General features: G+C 28.6%; 1 protein-coding gene across 1 annotated transcript; it reads right to left on the reverse strand.

The window, feature by feature from the left end:
• Positions 1-4,072: 4,072 nt before the first annotated feature.
• Positions 4,073-16,188, reverse strand: LOC120086388 (putative LRR receptor-like serine/threonine-protein kinase At1g53440). The gene is made up of 24 exons (XM_039043007.2): positions 15,708-16,188; positions 12,555-12,720; positions 11,592-11,663; positions 11,396-11,464; positions 11,211-11,282; positions 11,045-11,116; positions 10,485-10,556; positions 10,332-10,403; positions 10,163-10,234; positions 10,005-10,076; positions 9,834-9,905; positions 9,645-9,719; positions 8,687-8,752; positions 8,466-8,525; positions 8,336-8,374; positions 8,190-8,239; positions 6,973-7,331; positions 6,438-6,636; positions 6,191-6,328; positions 5,662-5,780; positions 5,330-5,540; positions 4,999-5,236; positions 4,762-4,912; positions 4,073-4,663 (listed from the first exon to the last, which is right to left on the reverse strand). Exons 1-24 carry the CDS (start codon positions 15,823-15,825, stop codon positions 4,262-4,264), a joined length of 3,036 nt encoding a protein of 1,011 aa, XP_038898935.1. The 5' UTR covers positions 15,826-16,188; the 3' UTR covers positions 4,073-4,261.
• Positions 16,189-23,894: the final 7,706 nt, after the last annotated feature.

The following is a 23,894-nucleotide window of genomic DNA, read 5'->3' on the forward strand; positions in this document are numbered from 1 at the left end:
AGTGGTCCCCTTTGTGAGACACTTTGAGGCATGAGGGAGAAGTCTGGGTACGTCTGGCAATATTGATTTATGTTGCATTTGGTACATCTGCTATATGGGAGAGAATTCAAGCCAAGGTGGAGATTTGTTGGAATGCCTTGAATTTGTTTGTCGGCGCTTCGAACAACCAAGTACAAGGGTATCACTTTGTAGTTATTTACGATTATGACCCTAGGGTTTAGAGTAATGCGCTATATAAACTCTCTAACCCTAGAGGCGCCGTTTTGATGTAATTTTTTGAAAATATTTTCTCTAATAATACTGTTCTCCCTCTGCCCGTGGACGTAGCTAACACATCGTTAGTGAACCACGTATATCTGTGTGTCAATCTTCTCTATCTCTACATTCCTTTTTTGTGTTCTTTAATTGTCGATTTCGTAACAGAGAGAATATGGTTGGTAAAATTAACAAGTTATATAAACACCCTAACAAAATATTGATAATTGATTGATGATATAAAAAGAGCTATAAATGGAGAATTTTTACAAATTCATTTTCGTTCTAGTGGAGTGATTAACATGTATTCTCATTTAGGTGGATAATGGGGAGGAAGCAGAGATAAACATTTTTTTCGTCGATTGAATTTCTATTATGACAAAAATATAAACGATAAACCAAAAAATATGAATGAAGAGAAATTGAAACACGAATTTACGTAGTCTACTAATAGTTTTTTAGGTCCACAAAAAGAGAGAGATAATATGTAAATACAGGTTAATATTTTCTCCTATTAATATATGTTTTTCATATATTTTTTTAATATATATGTTTCAACTATTCCAGACTTTTTGTAATATTTAAATTTGATGATTTTTTCTGTTTAATGACATATATTTTATATTTTTCGACTTTAAGATTTGAGATTATGGGTTGTAATATTGAAACTAAAATCATAGTGGAAGATGTTCACTATATTTTTGTAATTATCTTCATTTGATATCGATGTGAAATATTATTTAATTTTTAATAAGAGTATAAGAATTTTCTCTTTAATGAGACTTGTTCATTTAAAATTTAACGTTTAAATAGAGATTTTCCACACCAAAAAAAAAAAAAAAAGAAAAGAAAAATATCTTTCCATTTTGTAATTTTTTTTTTTTTAAAATACTAAATAGGGATTAATTTCCTAACCTGATATTTTGTATATTTTTCACAAAGTTAAAAGAAAAGGTTCATAGTGACCGAGACGAGCATATAGGCACAGGAAGTTATCCTTGTCATCGTCTCGCAAATATCTCTATTTGTATCTAATAAAACCTTGAACTTTCACTTTTATATCTACTAGGATTTTGATCTATTTAACATTTTTTTTACAAATTTATTGGACATAACATTTAAAGTTCAATTAAGAAAATGTATTTTTTTTTATATAATATATCCATTATTTTTTTTGAAAAATGTTCAATATATCTAGAACTTATTAGACAGAAGATTTAAAGTTCATGAACTTCTATTTGAGATTTAAAGTTCATGAACTTCTATTTGAGAATTTAAAAGTACATGAAATTATTTGTTCGAAATCTAATAAATATTTCTACAGCCTATTAGACATAAACACAAAAAATTCATTAACTAGATTTGTAATTTAACCGAGTTATAAATAGTTAATTTCAAATTAATATTAACTTTTATTTACATGTGAACATAAATTAATTATTATAAACTTAAAAATCTAGTTAAAAATTAAATAAGATCAAAAGTTTGGAAAAAATCTCAGAGAAATGGAAGGTTAGATTATTTTTCATATTAATCTAATACAAGGCATATATAATTGTGTTTTCTAAAAATATATTTTCTAAAAATAAATTATATTTTTAAATATTGTAATTAGGGGTGAAATTCAATTTGATTTGGTCAATTTTGAGTTAACCAAGAACCGAACCAAACCAAACCAAACCAAACCGATCAGTTTTATAAAAAAAGGATCCAAACCAATGTCGTCCAAGAAAGAACAAACTAATGAATTGGTTTTTATTCGGTAGCATCCTAGAAATATAATAGAAAGTCGGGTCATTACAATATATGTCACTTCTTATAAGCAATAAATAATAAATTATGCAAGTATTTTATAGTATCAATAGTTCTTGAAAGTCGTATTTGCATCTTTTCTCATGGTCACTAATTCTTTTAACTCACGGTTTGTAGTGGTACATCTAAAATTTTAAGAAACACAAATTAGTACAAAACTAATAATTTAAGTGTATGAACTTTTAGATTTATGTCAATATGTGATCTTGTATAATAGGTTTCTAAATTCTTGATCACATCTAATTGATTTCTCAAGTGTTAATTAGGACAATTGTAAAATCACAATCATGTCCAAAGTATTAGTAGATATTGCACAAAAATTTAAATTCAATTCTCAAAGTTTATTAGTAATAAACCCTATCGTTGATTGGAGTCTATCAACGATCTATTACTAATAAGTTTTGCTATATTTGTAATTTGTTTAAAAAAAATTATTTTAATTATTAGCCGTAGGATTGCTACTCTATAATAAATTTGTCGGTACACTTTTATCTTGACTTTTTTTTTTCCTTTTTTTTTTTTTTTTTTTTTTTTTTTTTGTTGTTGTGTGTGTTAGCCTTGGACTTATTTTCATGGGATCCAAAATTACTCATATCAGCTTTAATTCGATCTATAGATCGTAGAGGAGGATTTTCATCCACTACCACTCAAACAAGAATTAATTTTATTTTTAAAAAATAATAATAATAATTGTCAGATGACTTCGAAAAGAGCTGTCGTCCTCTCCTAGCTTGTACCTTTATGTTGTATCATTAATTGTGAGCTTTAATTCGATTAATGGAAGTAGGCCCACGCCAAGATGTCCTTTTAAGTCATGGGTTGACTTGACTTCCAACCATCGTAATTATATATAGGGAATTTTTTTGTTATAAAGTTATAAATAAATATCGATAATAAAAAATGTCTAAATACTTTTTCATCATTTTTTTAAGTATAATAATTATGCGGAGGATCGAACCTCCGACTTCTAATAAGAAATATCATGTCATTTACAGTAACTAATCTCGCTTTAGTATCCTTGTTTGTTAGTTATATGATTGTTTTCAATTTTTTTTTTTTTTTTGTTGAGGTGACATTTGATGGAATTCAAAATTTATAAAGAAAATTAACCAAATAAATTGGACTAAAATGTAAAAATAAAACTAAAACTTTCTAATTAAATGATAATTTTAAAAATATAAAATTAAGGATGTTTTTCAAATATAAAAAATGAGTCAATTTATTTATAAATAAAACAAAACGTCACTGTTTATCAGTGATAGACATTTATTAGTGTCTATCGCTGAAAGATAGATGATAGATATCTATCACTTTCGATTACTAATAGACGATAATATTTTCAGTAATTTTATCATTTAAAACAATTATCTTAAAAATTAATGTTGAAATTTTAAATTGAAATGCCATTCAATAGAATTTAAAGTTTAAAATGAAAATTAATAAAATTAACTGATATTAATTTTACAAGTACACCGATATAAATACTTATATAGGGGGTTGATTTTAGCAAATAATAAACTACAAATAAAATCTCTACTTGCCTCCAGGATAATGTCGGTTGGTAGTTGGAAAAATCCTCCATGATAATGTCGATTTGCAATATTGAAAAACCTCTACATCAAATAAAATATTCTTTTGCCAAAGTGTCGATTTACAATATGTAATTCTCAAATTCAGAAATGATACATAAATGAATCGATATCACATCCGAATTACATCCTATGTAAGTAATCTTATGTTTCTAGGATGTCTATGAATGAAGACAAAACATACGAAAAGACTAGTGTTGGTTTGTGAGGATAGTTTTCAATCTTAGAAGCACAAGAGGATAAAGTGTCAGGTTATAGGAGATGTAGGAGAATGCCAAAGCAAATAATTTGTCGAATTTGGATTCTGAATCCTGGGTCTGGAATGTTACAAATTTTTTTTTTTTTAAATAAACAAACTACAAATTATTCCTTATATATTGAGGTATACCTACAACGAATAATATTCTTCTCATCTATTTTTCAAAATTAAAAAATATTTTGCATATTTGTGTTTTAAAATTTAATTACATAATTCTAGCCGCACCTTCAAACTATGTAGCACACACACAAACACTCTATAAAAAAAGAACATGAATGGAAGTTTTAAAATAAAAAATAATAACATCAAACTCATTGTAGCTTTGATTTGATTGAATCTGTAGATCCTAAAGGAGATTTCTGGTTGAAGAATAATCTTGAGTTTCATCCCTGTTTTGAGTTGAAGTAGTGGAATCAACCCATGGCCCATCAATCAACATGCTTTTTTGCATTGGAATGCCTTGTGATGATGTTGAAATGCTTGTTATGCTATCTTGTGACAGCCTTTCGAACGCTTTGAACCTCGCTTCTTGGTCGTCTGCACCGCGCTTTATGATCGGCGCTTGCACTGCAATTTTTCCTTCCAGCATACGAACCACTGAAGACATGGATGGCCTAAGAGTTGGAGATGGATTTGTACATAACAGAGCTATATGAATCATCCTCATCACCTCTTCTTTCGAATAATGTGAGTCCAAACTCGGATCAACGAGTTCGAGAAGGTTTCCTTGCTCTTGTAGAACATAAGCCTTCAACCAAGTAGAACAAAAAGTATGTAAGACAATTGGCAAATAACAATTGTGTGAAAAATCTCGAATGAATGATTGAAAAGGTCGTCGTCAGTTACCCAGTCGAGAAGATAAACAAATTCCTCTTTTGGCCGGTAATTTGTGTTGCTTTTTCCACTAACAATCTCTAAAGCAACAACTCCGAAGCTATAAACATCTGCTTTATCGGTTAAGTAGCCTCTCATCGCATATTCAGGAGCCATGTAACCTCTGAACGGAAATTGAAAAGTTGCAAGTATATTAGAAAAAGGAATATTCATAAACGAATCGACATTAGAGAGACAAATAAACCATACATTGTGCCAGCGATTCTTGTGCTGATATGGGTGTTCTCCTCTTCATCAAGCCTAGCCAATCCAAAGTCAGAAATCTTGGCATTCAAATTTTTATCAAGTAACACGTTGGTAGCTTTAATATCTCTATGAACAATTTTCAATACAGATTCTTCATGAAGGTAAGCCAATCCTTTTGCTATTCCCAAGCATATCTTCATTCGTATCGTCCAATCCAAGTGTAATCGGTGCTCCTCGGCGCCTTAAAAAGAAAACCATGAAACATTTGTAACCAATAACCTTACTGTCATGAAATGAAACAAGTTACAACGACAAATATATCTAAAACACTTACCGAAAAGAGCGCGGGCAAGACTATTGTTCTCTAGATACTCATAAACAAGCAATAACTGGTTTCCTTCAATACAACAACCATAAAGCTTAACAAGATTTGGATGTTGTAATGCAGATATCATTCCAATCTCAGTGACGAATTCACGGTTTCCTTGTCTTGATTTAGCAGATAGTTGCTTTACTGCGATCAAAGTACCGTCCGACAATACACCCTGCCAAATATGTTGGGATCGGTTAACGTTCAAGATCAAGCTATGTTCTTAACAAGTGATTTTATGTTGGATTAGAATCATGGAAGCATAAAGCAAATATGATAACATTTTCATAGCTAACCTTGAAGACAGGACCAAAACCTCCTTCGCCTATCTTATACGTCGGGTCGAAGTTGTTGGTGGCTGTTTTGATTTGTCTCAAACTGAAATAGCCTGTTTGTAAATCTAGGGCCTTCAATTCTGTAATAAAGAAGAGAATGCAATTTTGTTACCAAAGGAACTTCTAAGTTACTCATAGGTTCTATTAATTCAATTTGACTTTGAAAAAATAAAAGCAAAATGGAAACATGTATGAAGAACTTGAACTTTCAATATTGTGTCTAATAAGAATGGTCAAACAAATCATAAACTTATTAGACAAAAAATCAAAAGTTCAAAGACGTTTATGAATCTTTTAGACAGTTTTTTTTTTTTTAAAAAAAATAATAATAAATAATGATGTATTAGCCATAACATTAAAAGTTTAATTTGCTCCCTTGAAAAGTGAAGATGTAATATGCTATCATTCGCTCCCTCGAAAAAGTGGTTTACTATAAGAAAACTGATGCATTTCACAATTCACGTTAAACAAATTACTTTAGAAATCTTACCACTGTCTTCGGTCTCCTTTCTACCCAAATAACCTTTCCATCTAAGAACAGCCAATACCAACACAACAAACACAAAACAACCAACAACAATCCCAGCAATATCTCCAGCTGATAGCCTTCCAGTCTCCACATCAAAGTCTACAACAGCAGAACAAGATAGCCACAATTCATAACTGATAAAAACTCAATGCAAGAAAGTTCTAGAAGCTACCAGAACACGAAAAAAAAAAAGGAGAAATTTTTTTACTTGGTGTGACTGTGATGCCAGATATCAAAGGTCCATACACCCCTCTGTCTGGAATGGCAGTAGTTCCTTTACCAGCCCAATATAAGTGAATCTCAAGAGTACTTCCATTCACCAAAATATTAGGCTCTTCTAGAATAAAGGTCTTACCAACACCACCAGCTTTCTCCATTATGTTAAAATCTTTTTGAACCAAATTTCCCTGTGGAATGAATACAAGATTAGTATATAGAATAACAATCAAGGATAGTTGCAATGGGTAGCACTTTTACGGTTAATAATTAAGTGTATAGCAATATTTTTAAAAAATTGCAAATATAGCAAAATCTATCCGTGAGAGACTTTATCACTTATTAGCGATATAGTCTATCATTGATAGACTCCAAGAGCTGATCTAAAATTTGCTATGTCTATCAATTCTTATGCATTGTGCTACATCTACTAATACTTTGGGCCTATTTGCTAAATTCGGCCCAATAATCAATATTCATACACAAAGCATAAAAAAATAGCCAATATCTTTCCATTTTTCACTCACTTGAATTGAGATATCAAATATGCGCTCTCCCAAGCTGCTGAATGTTTGGTCAGCAGTATACATTATTTCAGCAAAGTGAAGCTTCACATTGTAACTTCCTCTTCTTAAGCAAAGACCATAATACTTGAGCGAAAGAGGTGCGAGTCGAGCGGTTCGGTAGATGTTCGGAATAGATGCATTGCTACTTGTTTCTCTGTAATTAGCATTCTCATCTCCCAGGAAAACACCAGTACTGCTATAAGCCCATCTATCAGAGATAGAAAGGAAATTGGATTTGCCACCTGGAGTTGCATCCTCTTCATATTCATTACCATCAACCTCCATCCTTGGTCCTCCACAATTTATGAACAAGGAATGAACTACAAGAGTAATAAAAACCATGTAAGAGACATATAGTTCAATCAGAAATTTGACAGCTACAATACTGTAGATGTTTGTGTGTTAGATTAGATTGAGGTATCTTTTAGACCCAACTCAGTTGTTCTAAATGTAAGATTCTTCAACTCTAACAACTTTTTAACTCAACCACAAAATATTTAGTTTTATTCGGGTCATTTATTTAAAACTTCTTTGGGAATAATAAACTGAGAACTCCCATACACCTATTTTCAAAGATGAAAAGGTTCTTGGGGAATAATAAACTAAGAACTCAAAGACACAGTTGTATAACCTAAACAACAGATCTTGTTCAAGGAAGGTCGTTCTTGGTAAAATGTAAACAAACACATGCTTGTGCGTCGAGGTTCTTTTTCTTTTTCAACATCTCATACTACTCATCTAAGAAGCACAAATACTTTAGTTTTACCAACGTGTCCGTGTTCATACGTGTCAAACACTTGTTGGACACGTACCGGATATTTGTAGTAGATGTACTAGACATTAGTTATACTTTGTCAAAGTAGGTTCAACATTTGTTAGAATGCATCTAACACTTATTAAGTATACTAAATAGACACATATACGATAAAAGAACAATAATAATAAATTTTGAGAGTGAAATACATCAAACTAATCTTTTAAGCACATAAATGCATAAACTCATTAACTTTGAATTTTTGTATGGTATAAACGTGTCCTTGCATGTCCCTATCCTAGATTTTAAAAAAAATGACATTGTTGTCATGAGTGTATCGTGTCATATCTGTATCTGTGCTTCTTAGCTACTCATACACGGTAGCATTCCAAAAGAAGTAAAAACTACATTCATGTTTGCTTACAACGAGTTTCTCTTGGGCAAGGGAGATCCTTCCTCAAGCACCAAGCAACACTGCAAATTATATACCTTAGAAATTAGTTGCTTATTATGATACAAGAAATTTAGAGCAATTTTCCTTTTTTGTGTGTGTAAACTAAATACTCTTACGTTTCATTCATTGTAGTTGAATAACTTGAAACCAAGTTCCTGTAAAACAAAATAACATATCATCAGAGAAGTGGACTACAACTATTTCAAATTTTATCATAGAAATGGTTGATTAAAAAGAATGGCTTACACATCAGACTGCTGACAACTTGAAACAGGGGACCCTGTAAAATTGTTGTAAGATAAATCTCTGCAATAGAGATTTTATAATATCATCATTAAAAGCAGACAGAGCAAGATAAACATTCAATCATTCATAATTATACATTAGTTGAAGAAATAATTTTTTTTTAATCAAATGTTTGCATTAAACTTTATTAGTGCATAGAGAATCATAGAGTTTATACTAACATGCTCCTTTCACTGTTCAAGATCCAGCTTGGTACTTGGCCACTTAATGAGTTGTTGGTCAAAAACCTGCATCAAGAAATCATTTCACTCTCATCAAGCATGTCATGAGGAAAATAACAAATATGGAAAGAAAAGAAATGTTACTCATGATAGATCTCTCAACTTTTAATATTGCTCTTAATAGATTCTTGAACTTTAAAAAGTCGCTAATACATCCTTGAACTTTCAATATTGTGCCGTAAGAAGCATGAATACTGATACGAAACACAACACAGTCAGCAAATATCATTTTTTTCTTAAATCACCGATTGACCCAAAAAGTTAAGTTGATGGGTGAAGACAAATTTAATATAATATCTAACACTCCCCCTCACTTGTGAGTTTGAACACAAAACTTCTATGGACCACCTGCTCTAATACCATATTAAATTATCGATTGACCCAAAAGTTTAAGTTGCTAGGTGGAGACAAATTTAATATACTATCCTAACATTTTTTTACCAAAAGAAATTTGAAAGTAAATGAGTTGATGAATTTATATTCTTGAAAACCTTAGTTTGATGTATTCCACACTCAAAATTTATTATTATTGCCATCCATGTGCCTGTTTAGTCTACTCAACAAGTGTTTTATACATGTCTAACACATTGGTTACACTAGCAACTATCCGATATATGTCCAACAAGTGTTGGAATGTCCAACACGTGTCCGACATGACACGTTAGCCAAACTAAAGTGTATGTTTCTTAGATTATGTAAGAAACTTTGGAGTCTATTAAATACAAAACTAAAAAGTTAAAGATATATTAGGCACCATTGGAAGCTAAGAGACATAATAGTACTTTTTAAAGTTCAAGAACCGACTAAACATAAACCTCCAAGCTTAGAGACTAAACTTATAATTTTACCCGGAAAAAAGAAGGTTGAAAATTGTAATCACAAGTGAATATTAACTTACAAGAACTGAGTAACTCTATCTAGATTCTGAAATGTGTCTGGAATTGGACCACTCAATTCATTGAAGCTTAGATCTCTAATGGAAGGGAAAAGAAAAAAAGGAAAAGTTACATTAGCATCTGATATCAACTCATTAAAAAGAGAAAATTGATCGTAAAATGAAGAATGTAAATGAATGTCACCAACTTACAAAGTTTTTAAACTATTAAACAGTCCAATATATCCAGGAATCCGATCCCGGATTAAGCAATTTCTTAGAACCCTAAGCATCAAGAAGAAAACAAAAGATAAGACAAACAAATAAGTTAAAATCAATCAATCTAATATGATAATCAACAATATATTTAGAACTTTTGCATACAGTTCTTCTAAAGATGTCAATTGAGTCAAATTAGGAAAACTTGTTGGCAGTCCCTTCAAATCAGTTATCCTCCTAAGAAAGAAGAAACATTAATCCTTAACATTAGTAAGTAATTAAGCACAATAATGTCAAAGTTAGTGAATTTAATTGATCCTCACAATTGGGTTAAGTTTTTCAAGTCAGATATGCCTCTAGGAATAGGGGTCTCCATAGAAGTTCCTTGAATATCCCTGCATTATCAACAAACAGTTATCCTTATGATACAGATTTTAGAGAACAATTAAGATATCTCCTATATTATATACATGTGTGTATATATATACTTACAGTCTCACAAGTTTGGTCCAATTGCCAATAAATTCAGGAAGCCTTCCTGATACATCATTTCCATCGATCCGGCTGCAAGAACATGTACAACAAATAAGAAATTTTGGAAAATGAAAAAAAAAATGTTGTGAGATGGGTATTAGTATAACTTACAAATCAGTTAAGTTCTTCAAGTTTCCATAAGATGCTGGAATTGTTCCATTGAAATTATTTGCAGAAAGAAGTCTGTCGACAATGAAAACGGATTTAGTCGTTGTATCCATTCATTAGTTCCTAGAGGTTTTATGTGAGTGCAACATGATTTTTGAACGTAATGTGATTGTCAACATGCTACATATCAAAAGTAACATAGTGAGTATTTCACTAAAAAGAACTCGACTGTCAAACGTCATTTCAACGTAATGAGATTGTCAACATGCTACATATCAAAAGTAACATATTGGGTACTTCACTAAAAAAGAACTCGACTGTCAAAAGTTATTTGCAGAAAGAAGTCTGTCGACAATGAAAACGGATTTAGTCTTCATATCCATTCACTAGTTCCTAGAGGTTTTACGTCAGTTTGACATGACTTTTGAACGTAATGAGGTTGTCAACATGCTATATATCAAAAGTAACATATTGAGTATTTCCCTAAAAAAAAACTCGATTATCAAAAGTCATTTCAAACTCACTTTAAATCACTTAAAAAGAAGTAGTTTATCAAATCTTACAATCTTTGCAAGCGGCTCAGCCGCCCGAGGCTTTCGGGAAGATTCCCTTCAAGAAGATTGTCTTCCAAAACCCTACAAATGGAATCTCATTCATCATCAAACTCCAAATAAAAGAAAAATCTTAATTACATTAGTTCTCATCTATAAACATTCATTGACTACTTACAAATGCTCAAGTGTAGCAATGTCACCAATTTCTGGAGGAATTTGGCCACTAAGACGATTTCCCAACATGGACCTGAACATAAAAGATTCATAATTAGGATTGCAAAACTCCATAAACTCTTTAAATGAAGATCAATTTATTCCCATTATATGAAAAACGGAGGAGAAAAAAAACAAGAAACTTACAAATCAAAAAGAGGAATCTGAGCAAACTCTTTAGGGATTGATCCAGAAATTAAATTGCGAGTAAGATCTCTGTTTGGTTAGCATTTAAATGAATAAGAAAATCAATTGCATTTTACATATATTGAAAACAAATCAACTTTAGAATCAAACTCAGATGTGTAGATAATTTTAGAAAGAATGAGTATATAAAGCTTACATCCTTTGCAGTTGAGTCAAATTTCCAAATGCTGCTGGCAGAGTTCCAGTTAGATTCAAACCCTTTAGCCGGCTGTTGAATATTTAGGGTGCATCTGGTTAGTGATTTGGAGTCAAAATTTGAAAACAATGGATTCAAATTCAGTAGAAATCAAGAGTTGTAATTAATGTTCTCGTATTGTTTTCGTATATGTATTTGGTAAACAAAAAAAATCTCACTTTTACCGTATGAATAAGCAAAAAAACCAGTTTTGGATTGTATCAATTTAAATGTTGAACTTTTATAAATATATTAATTTACACACTTCATTATGTTTATGTTTATGTTCTGTTTGGATAAACTTAGTGTTAGACTTATAATTGTATCAATGAAACTCCTAAATTTTTTTAAGTGAATCGAGTTTAAACTCGCAATTAAGATTTCCTTTGAAAATTGTCCATACATCTATTCTATTCATCCATTTTATTGATCCAATATTTGAAGAAGTTTACATACATGTAAGAATTAAATGGTCTAAACTGATTCAACTTAAAACAATTTAAAATTATAATTAAAATAATTATGTGTTTTGCATGATACCTTTCAAAATAAGTCCGAAAGGGAGTGTAAATTTATAACAATTTAAAAGTAATTAAAATAATAATAGAGAATAATTGAGAAATTAAAAGAAAGCGAAGAAACACAAAAGTTTACATAGAAAAATCTAAAATGTGAGAAAAACCACATCTAAAATTAGCAGGCCGATAATTTGAAACAAAAATCAGCATAAATCAACTGACATAATGTTTGTACTATCAACCTCAAAGTCAGATATTTGATTTCCTCTGTACTCCACATATTGTCCAAAAAAGAAAATCATTATCTCGTTTTTATAGTGTTTGGAGTCTTATCACTTCCTTGAACGGGAATCACTCCCTTCATTTTGATTAGGTTAAATAGAAAAGAAAGAGAGAAGATTCTTACATGCTAGTGACTCTGCAAACAGTGGTGCAAGTGCAATTAACCTCTCTGATAATATCTGTACCACGGATAGCTCTGTTGAAAAATCCATCACCATTAATGCAAGAATTTTGGTGAACATTCCAGTTTAAGTTCCTTAGCTCTGCAGATATTGCTTGAAGGGCTCTTACTGTCACATTCAAATCATTCTTTTAATAAGGATAATTACACTGCATAGTATTTTTAGGGATAATAATAAAGTGTATAATAATATTTTTAAGAAATTGAAAATATAGCAAAATCTATCCATGATAGACTTCTATCGTTGAGAGACTCTTACCAGCTTTATGATCTATCACTGATAGACTCCTACCAGTGATATGGTCTATCATTGATAGACTATCTAAATTTTATCATATTTATAAACAAAAAAATTTACATTATGCTATATCTCTGCTAATACTTTGGACCTGATTGTTATATTTGCAACTTTCTCTATATTATAACTACGAATATTAAGTTTTGGGTCTGTTCTAAGTTGTTCATATCAGTTGAAAATTTCATCTTAAAGTTAAAAACTTCATCAAATTGAAAACTGAGATTTAAATGACTAGAAAATTGCCTAAAGTTCAAACTTCAATTAGTTAAACATCTAGAAATCATTAAAAATAAAACAAACTAACCCTTTATAGGTCATAGAAAATATAAGGGGAAGAACAGAAAATTTTCACTTGAAAATTAAATCTATAATATTTAAAACTATTTCGTTTAATAATCATTTGAATTTTAGTTTAAATTTTTTGAAAATTATGTTTGTTTTCTCCTCACTTCTTAATCATAGTTAAAAAAAATACTAAAAATTATGGTTGTTTGATAACAAAGTAGCTTAAAATTGTACTTATTTTCTCACAATTTTTTAATCATTTTCATTTAAGTAAACAATTGAATTCTTAGCCATAAATTCTAAAAACAAAAACAAATTTTTAAAAACTATTTTTTTAAATTTTCAAAATTTGATTAAGAATTTAAGTGTTTTTTTTTTCAAGAAATGTAAAAACCACGGTATGAAATTTAGAAGAAAACTAAAAACAAAATTGTTATCAAACGACACTAAAGTAATGCAATACTTAATTGTAAACCAACGGTCACATAGTTTTTTCCCCTTTGTGACATAAAACTTAGAGAAATTATTTTAAATAATAAAACTGCTAAAAATATTTATAAATAATAGCAAAATATCACGATCTACTTGCGATAGAGTATTATCTGTGTCTATCAAAGACATAGATATACACAGATAGTAGTCTATCACAGTCTAGTACAGATAAACAGTAATATTTTACTATATTTATAAATATTTTAGATCATTTTCTTATATTGATTACATTTTTTGTATTGAGAATTTTTAATAAATAGTATAATATATCTTCACTATAAAAATAGGATAGGATTGGTGCCCTTAAAGAGAGAGAAAAAAAGAGTTGGATGATGATAGACTCATTTTTCACTTATATAATTTCTTCATTTTGATTTGTATCCAAAAGAAAATTATAGGGTCAAAAAATATAATAATAATATTAATAACAATAATAAAGGATAAGCCTTGTAAAATGGAAAAGGACGAATATGGATTGTACTATGGGCCTATGCATCCTAAAATAAACAAGATATTTCCACGATTTCATGATTTTTTTATAAAATAATAACAATAATAATATTGAAGGTTATTGTCATATTGATGCCCACAGAAATTGCAAGGTTCCAATTTTACACAAACGTCATATATTTTTATATAATTACAAAAAAAAAAACTATTTCAAAAAATATTTTTAAATTATAAATGAATATTTTATTTCTTTTTTATAACTAGTTAAAACATTTATTATTTGCAATACGTTTAGATTAATACAATTTATTGTTATTTGTTTATGCTTCATAAATATCTTTTATAATATAAAGAAATATCAATGCATAGTCATACTGATGTCGAGTTAATGAATTAGATAGGTTCAAAATTTAATGCTCTAATTTTGAATGATTTTATCGGTATTGAAATATCTTAACTCAATAGGTCTAAATGTGAGGCATTCTATATTATATTACAATTAATTAAAAGAGGAAAAAGAAAAGTCAAAGTTGGACTATTAGGAATAAAAAAGCGCAGACAAAATTGAACTTGTTTTATAGCATAATCAATAATTGTCATAAAATTTTTGGAGTAGGTAACTACGAGTAAGTGGATATTAGATTTAAAAGTAATATAGCTGCAAACTATTTTTATAATTTTTCTTTTAAGACTCGAGCATTAAAATGAAATTTGAAAAATTCATAAATCAACTTAAAATATCACCACTATGATTTAATCACAAAGTTTTTACTATCACTAATGTATTCGAATTAATTTTTTAAATATTTAATTTTGAAAATACATCAATTTAAAAAAATTAAAATATATGACAATTACTTAAAATGACTTTTAGAACGCATCATTTCAAAATTGATCTTTTTCAAAAATATTTTTTTCTCCAATCAAGAGTCCTTTTACCAAATTTATGGTGAGAGGTTTGACTCATTTGAGGGAAGCTAAATCCACTTTTGATAATTACTTTATCTTTTATTTTTTGTTTTAAAAAATGAAGTCTATAAATTTGTATTCGTCTCTACATCTTTTATTTTAATACCTATTTTTTATATCAATATTTTCAAAAATCAAGTTAATTTTTAAAATCTGAAAAAACAGTATTTAAAAATTTGTTTTTGTTTTTAAAATTTGACTTATAATGTAACTCAACTATTCAAAATTTTGTGGAAAAATAAAGAAAATAAGCTTAAAATAAAAAATTAAAAACGAAATGAAACATGGGGTAAAGAAACATTTTGAAAGGTTAAAAACAGAGAGATTTTCCTTTTTCAGTTTCTCGGCAACCAAAAGAAAGAAGGAAAAACAGTGCAATTCTGAAAATTTCCTTGAACAAACAAAAATCAAATTACAGAGGAAAAGAACAGAGCAGTTCCAATTTCCTTGTGCGCTTTGCTTTTTCCCAGCACCCAAACAAAAACCCGCAAAAACAGAGCAATTCGGACAATACAGAAACTATAATAGAACAAAAACCAAAACAGATTAAAATTTCAAATCCAATAAAAAGTGCAAACAAAGGAAATAAATCAAAAGGATACCTTCTTGTTCAGGCAGAGGTTGTGCATCGGATCCAAAGCCCAAGAAACAGTTCAAAACCAAGAACACAAACACAAGAACACGAACATTTTTCAAAAAGTTCCAAACAGCAAAATCCATGTCCCAAGTTCCGACCGTCAAACCAAGACAGAAAAACAGGGCATCAAACAACAAGCGTACTAAGAGACAGAGGAGACGATGGATGGATTTATGAGAAAGGGAAATGGGTGAGGAAATATTTGTTCGAAGTTTCAAACTTGAAAGACAAAGAAAGAAGAATTTGAACTCCGACTGAATTCAAACCATGGTATTGATTTTGATGTCAAAAATGAACACACAAGAATAGTGTCGGAAATATATGTTTGGGGGGAAAGGGGCAACAGGCGCCGCCAGACGCCCGTCATTGTTTATTTCTTTATTTTTCTTTTCTTTTGGGGGAAAAGATCTATATAAGTATATCAATTTTTATATGTTTTCCCTTTCATTATTCAAGAAAAAAAAAATAGTTGTTGCAATTTGAACGTTATGGTAATTTTTTTATTTGAGAAATCGATGAAAAAAATATTTTGATGTGCACCTAATGGCTAATAAGAGTATTCACATTTTCACTCTAAACCAAATCGAATAGGTCGATTTTCAATCTCATTGGATTGATAAAAACCAAATCTTCTTGATTTTCATTTTCGAACTTTTTTTTTTTTTTTTTTTAACTTTTTAGCTAGAGTCAAAGTTGTCCACATTATATCAACAACAAAAGTTCAACTACCATTTGTATGTACTACGAAACAAGAGATCCACGGTTCAAATCTCTCCACCCAATTTGTACTTAAAAAAGATAGTAGCAAAAGAAATTTTAAGACAAATAAATAAATAAAATATGTGACGGATGCGTGAGATCTTTGATGATCGTTGTGTGAAGTCTTTGGTTGGACTGTGCTTATCATGAAGTGAATCGAAGACTTCATAAAGCTAAGAAAAATAAATTGGACCAAATCGGATGATTCAACTTGGTTCAGTCTAATTTGTCTCTTTAAACCATTTTTTAGCTTTTTGTCTCATTCTAAACCGGATTTTATACATTTATCAAATATTTATTTTTATGTACATTTTAAAATTCATTAAATTATTGAGTTGTTTTAGATTTCTATTTCTTTACTATGGGAATGAGGGGTGAATTTGTTAAACTTGGAATATGAGGCAAAATTACAACAATTTTCCAAGTCTAGGGTTCAAAATGGAAAATAGATCCACTTTGAACAAAATTGATTTATTTTCCCATTGAATATACTGAATAGTTACTTTTTAGGCACAATATTTTGAGGATCTCAATTTTAGCTTTGATTAATATAAAAAGTCTCACTTATATCATGAAAATAATTAAAATTTATTAACAAAAAATTAATATGTGAATAAATCATAGGTTTATTAATATATTTAGACAAACAAAGTATGTATGTATATTACCATACTGAAAAAAAGAGCTCATTTTCGAAAATTTTAGTCATAGTAGAAATATGAAAATGCTACTTCCATTAATTATCAACTACATCGACTTACATTCACATCTAACTACTTTAAAGTTTTAATTTTTTTTTCTTTAAAAAAAAGTACTTTATACAAGAAAGTAGATACACCAATTGTAGTAGACAATAATTTCTCATTCAATTAATAAAAAAGTTAGATTTTACTAATAAGTAGGTCAAATTTATGTGTATGATTTGTCTCATCGCATGTATTAATAAAATAATCTAATGATAGTTTTTATCACATTAAAAAAATATATATCAAAGGGTCGTATGGTTTAATATTTTAAAGATGCTAGAAATTAAGTATGTCTAGGAATAAAAAATTGGGAATAAAATTACTGAAAATCATGAATGACTGTTTTTAGTTATACATGAGAATATTATCAAAATTTTATGGTAACAAATTAACTTTGTATTTTATTTATAAAATTAATCATGAAAATTTCTATAAAATTTTTATAGATTAATTGATAAACAACAAACTCAATTCAAGGTTTTGAGCAAAATTAATTATTGAATTATCAAATAATAATATTAATTAAATTATTAATTTCAAATATTTGTAAAATGAGTAATTTAGAATCAAAGTTACTTGATTACATAATTTGATGTATCAATTTGATGAATTTATATAAATATGATGTATTTATGAATAAAACAATCAAAATCAATTTTAAAAAAAATATAACATTTTGTGAATAAAAGACAATGAATTATAATTAATCAATGATAAACTAAATATAATTATTAAAAAATGATCTCATAAAATATTGATCATAATGACAATTAATTAACTACATATATAATTTATTAATGAATTAATAGGGTTCTTTTATGGTTTATTATATAATTAATTAATTTATTTATAAATATGAAGTAGTTAAATTGAAATATTATAATTTAAAATTTAATATAATTATCTAAATTATAAATTTAATATTAATATATTAATTAATTTTAATAATATAAAATAAAAGAATAAATTTATTTCATCCATAGGTATAAGAAATGCATGGGAATAGCTTAGTCTCATGCCTAAGTTTCAAAACTCGTACCAAACAAGATGTGTATCTTTTACTCATTCTCACCTTTATTCCCATCCCAACTCCCTCAATCTAAACGCTCTTAAATCTTTTCAAAGTAAAAAGGACATAATTTAAAAGGAGATTTTCAAAAATAGCAAAATAAGGAAAACTATATACACAAAATTAAAAAAAAAAAAAATTAATATTTTTTTATAGAGGTTGATAGAAATTTATAGAAATCTATCAAAGCTTATCAATCTCTATCAATAATAAAAATTAATAAAAATTTATCACTTATAAACGCTATAAAAGTTTATTCGATTTTTTTTTATTTTCTATTTCTGTAAATAATTTGACACTTTTTTATGGGTGAAAATTTTTCTAATTTAGAATTACTTTTAAAAATAGGACTATTTGGTGTATTTTCCTTAATATTTCTTCCCCTCTTCAATGGAAGTATAATGTTGAAATGGACAGAAATTTTGCTATCAATTTCTGCATGGAGTTAGGCTAAAAGTATTGCCATCCAAACTTGGCCACTTGAAGATTCCACTTTGAAAAGTCATCATAATTAGAAGAAAATATGATCAATGGGTAGCTTTCGTGAATAACTTTTCTAGTTGAATTCAAATTTATGTCGATTAAATTTTCTAATTTTATAGAAATTTCGATAAAAATATCAACATAGATATAAAAAATTTTAAATAAAATTTAAAATTATATTTAAATTAATAATAAAATATTTTATACTTTAAAAAAAAATTAATTATCTATTTCACTTCAATGTTTTATTGAAACTAAAGACACGTGAATGAAAATTTAATATCTTCTAGATTTGACTCTAAAATTAGCTTTTGAAAAAAATGGAAATATCCCGATTTGATATTAGTTTAATGTTGAGTGGGACCAGGCGGCTGTATTTAAGAAACCATTTGCTTGTGCCAACATTCAATTATGAAGAGTCAAGTCAAACTTGATTGCATGGTCGACTATTAAATAATTATAAAACTTTTATCTTTACTTTAGCTTCATATTCAATTAAATAAGTAATAAAATATGTTAAAGCTTTCCCATTTTAGTAGTCTTTTAAATCTTTCTTAACACTTTTATAATGTTATGGATTTGATATTAATTATCAATACTTTTATTATATTATTAAAAGTAACTAACTATATATATGACGTTAATATGAATATAATTAGCATTAACAAGAGAAATAATATTCTTTTAAAATTTTATTTTAAAAAATAGCGAGATGTTTTTAGGTTATGAAAAATAACAAAATTAATTTGGATTTAATTAATTACTAATTATAAGAATAGAAAAATACTCCAAATAATATCTACAATTAATTTATTCCAAAAATACATATATATATTTTTAAAAAATTATAACAACCTAGATTTTATTGGTATTTAAAATAGATTTTATTAAAAGAAAGGAAGATATTGACTAACTTCCTAACAGACTAAAGTGTGATGTAAACATTTTAAAATAAAGGACTAAACTAATAACAACCAAAAATATCTAGCAATTGAGATCATGAAATAACTCATTACAATGTAATTCTTCTAGACTCAAACTTAGAAATCTCATTCGAACTCACATCTTAAAATCCTCAATTGCAAAGTAACATTGGTTGGTAGAAGAAATTAATTACAGCTTAATCGATCTCCATAAGTTTTCCCCTGAATTTGACTCTATTGGTCATAGTTCCCGGTGCTCATTTGCGTGAACCAACCCAAGAAACAAGGAAAGGATGATTGCTATGATCGTTACTGTATCCGTATCGAAGAGATGTGACAAAGTGTTCGGATCATTGTGCAATGTCCTAATCAAATGCCTAGTGGCATGATCAAAGCCGATGATCGTAAGCTATGTCCTCCATCACGATCTCGAATGAAACTATCCATGGAATTGTGTGCCGTGTGAAATGTAGATCATCGCCGTTCTCCCGTCTCGTCTCAATCATTCAAAAATAGAAAGAATCTAAATAAAAGCGCATACGCGCCCCACTACTTCTTCATTCAGGGGGGAGATGGGACTCATTACTTCCCACTGGACGAGAGGTGCACCTACCTACTCATCAATCACGGTGTTACCCCTATTGTATTGGAATTAGGCTGTTTACTGTTGTCAACTAATCTCTTCAATGTTCAATTCGACTTTCCATAATTTAAAGCCTTGAGATCATAAATGAACATAAGGAGGTACAATCGTACAACGTAAAGATGCGACATTGTAAAATTTAAACAAAATTGTGAATTATGGGTATTTTGAATGAAATTTTGAACCTAAGGGCGGTTCATGGCGGCACAACAACATTTATAAATTTGGGAAGAAGAGAATTGTTTAGAGGAGTTATGTGTCGCGATGAATGAGAGAAATGAATGTTATGTAGCCCTAAGCCTTGTCTAGATGATAAATGTAATAAATATAACAATGCAACACAAGTTTTCCTTATTTAAATCCAAGTATAAATCTAAATAAGATGCAGGGTAAAATTATGTGCAGTATATGTGTATGTGATAACTAATTACAAGCTAATAAATACAAGGACAATGATGGTGAGCAATGATGAAGTATGTGGATGAAATGGTTTAAACAATCAAAAAGAGCAACAGATGATGAAATGAAGGAAAATTAATTGATGGAGTAGGGTTAAGAAATTTGCTAACATTTCCTTAAGTAATGCATAAGTAAGCGTTTATGTTTCAACTTCTTACAATGAATTTCACCTCTCGGCATTGAATGTCACATTTTTTTCTATCTCTAGAATGCATGGTGAGTTGATTACACACAAAAGAGCTAACTCTATCTCTAAAGCTAATTCTTTTCTTGCTTAATGAAGTCTAAGTTATTTACTCTCTTTAACTACTTTTTACCTAAACCAAGTTCTCACTTATTTAGGCGTTGAATTAACATGGAGAAAACAAGAACTTTTACTTATGCATGCTTTTGGAAATATTAGTTTATCTTCTCAACCCGTTGAAAATTTAGCTTCGCATGATGGAAGAGATAAAGAGTGTGAATGAGAAGAAATGAGTGGTATTCATACTTATACTAGAAATTTTTGAATTTTCAATAATGTAATTCTTAATACAAATATGAAATGAAAAATAAAATTAAAAATGGAAGGTAATAAGTGTCGAGCCGCCAATTGCAATTTCTTGCTTCCTTTGACTCTGATGTTGTCCACTTTAGTGATTACTAGCGGGATGAAAGATGGACTCTCTCACTTTCCAGAAAAGAGACTAAGCTCTTGCTTAGAATCTTCAAAGGAAGGTTAAGAGGTTGAAGATGATGGAATTTCGGAAAACTTCGACCAATCTCTTGTGTAGTAAATGTCTCCCTTTTTTGAGCTTTTGTGGGCTATCTATAGGTGTAAAAAAGAATGTTGTGAGCATCTAATCTGACACCTTTGCATTTAATTCTATGTCCTGTTACGTCGGATAAGTGTGTCCCAAATTCATTGATTTTGGTGCGTTTTAGTTGAAGCCGGTTACAAACTTGCTTTATGATTTGATAGTTACCAACCACACTCATCGTTGTATGATTCTCAATGCGTGGTGCTTCTATGCATGCAATTTTGGTTCGCCTTTCTTCCTTTTCTACGTTCAAAGGCTACAGTTTTTGTCCTTCAAGAATATTTGCTTCATTCAACCAAATCATGTGTTAAAAAATGTTAAAATTCATAATTTTCAGGATATTGGATTTCATAAACATGTGATCGTGAAGCTTAGATTATTCTCATGATTTCATCCCAAGTTAATGCATTTTCTTCTCATTTTCTTTAATTATTCTAAATAAAATACTACAATAACTTATATTTCTACAAGTTATCAAAAATCGAACCTGAAGTTAGGATCCTCGATTACCCGTAGACCTCCATCCTCAAAAAAATCCTTCTTCAATCGAGCTTCATTGTTCTTCAAAAAGTCATTAAAGAAAAAGTCAATAGTGCTCTCTACAAGGTATCATCCCATTTATGATTAAAAAAAAAAAATCTTAGTGGTAGAAAAGCCATAGCAAGAACAAAAAAAAAAAAAAAAAAAAATGCTTATTTGAAAACGATTGAAAAGACAATAAAATATTAGAATCGATTTAGACAAAGTAAAAACAACAAAGTTATGAATGCTTATTTGAAAGAAAAAATAACAAAAATATGAAATTGAAAAAAAATCAAAATTTCAATAATAATTAAAAAAAATAAACGGTTAAAGATTTCAAACTATTATAGATATAAAAAAAGCAAAACAAATAGGATGAATTGATATAAATTAGAAAATGCAAAAGTACGTTAACAAGAAGGCGAGATGAAAAAAATAGTTAGATAAATTGAGATTATTTGATATTTGAAAATAAAATCTAAAATACTCACAAATATGTAGATATAACGAAATAATAGATAAATTCATATTTGAAAATAAAGATTTGATCAAAATTCAAGATTCAAAATCAACTGATTCTAATTTATTTGGTAAAGTAAGATTCTGTTCAAATCTATAATCATCAAATTTATTTACACTATATTTATGTATTATGAAGGGCATTTTGGGTTTTCGAGATAGTCTGATTACATGAAAATGAGGCAGTTTGCTATATAATTCAAAAATAATTTTGTATTTGCTATTTTTTCAAATGAAAGTGAAATTAATGCTATAAATTTGAATTTTCCATATAATTAGTCTCATCTTTGAGTCCAAAGCTCAAAACTCAATCCAAAACCAACTTAAAGTCTTTGATGGACTAGTTTGGCTCATTCCAACTTTTTTCATAAATTAGATTGGATATGTATCTATCAATTTTTAAATTGAACTAGCTCGTAAATCATATTTGAATCGACTCATCAGCCTAGGTAGAAAATCCAATCCAGTATAATAATATACAGTTTATATATAATTAATACTAATTAATAGATAGTAATAATTTTAAAATTAAAAAATCAATTCAACGACAAACTAATTTTCATCCACACAAACATGAGGATTATAAAAAATAAATGAGAAGGTGGATTAAATCACTGTAGTGAAGGGTGGGTGAGAGTTTAAAGTGAAAATCATTAAAGAATGGTTCAATTTTCTATCCTTTAGAGTCCAAACAATTATAGTAACAACATGTTTAGATTAATTAGAGGAAAAAATGTTTTTAAAAGAAGTCATCTTTATTTAAATTCTTTTGATAAGAAATGTTTAAAATATGCTTTGAATGTGTTTTAAAATCTATTCGAGGTGGTTGTCAAATATTTTGATTTTTTTCAAAATAATTTATTTTAAAATTTAAATAGGGATCTTCTTAAATATAAAAAATATTTAAAAATATTTTTGCTATAAAATGTAAATATTTTTGTAAATTTTCTATTTACCAAAATTTTTCATTTAAATATTTAAAAGTTAAACCAAATACACTTTAAATGAAAATTTTAAACTCCAAAAAGAAAAGCTTTTCACGTTTCATAATTTCGCTTCTTTGATTTCAAAGTCGATAATGTAAATACTATACCAATTGAGCTAGGCTCTTGAAAATTTCATTTAATGAATGTTTTGATCAATAAGTCAATATTATCCTTTAGTTATCCTTCCTAGAAATTCAATTGAATTAAAATTCAACTTTTTGAAGTTAGGCCCAAATTCCTATA

Source organism: Benincasa hispida, chromosome 9, assembly GCF_027475165.1.
Source record: "Benincasa hispida cultivar pf3 chromosome 9, pf3_genome.v1.1, whole genome shotgun sequence".
Classification (NCBI taxonomy): domain Eukaryota; kingdom Viridiplantae; phylum Streptophyta; class Magnoliopsida; order Cucurbitales; family Cucurbitaceae; genus Benincasa; species Benincasa hispida.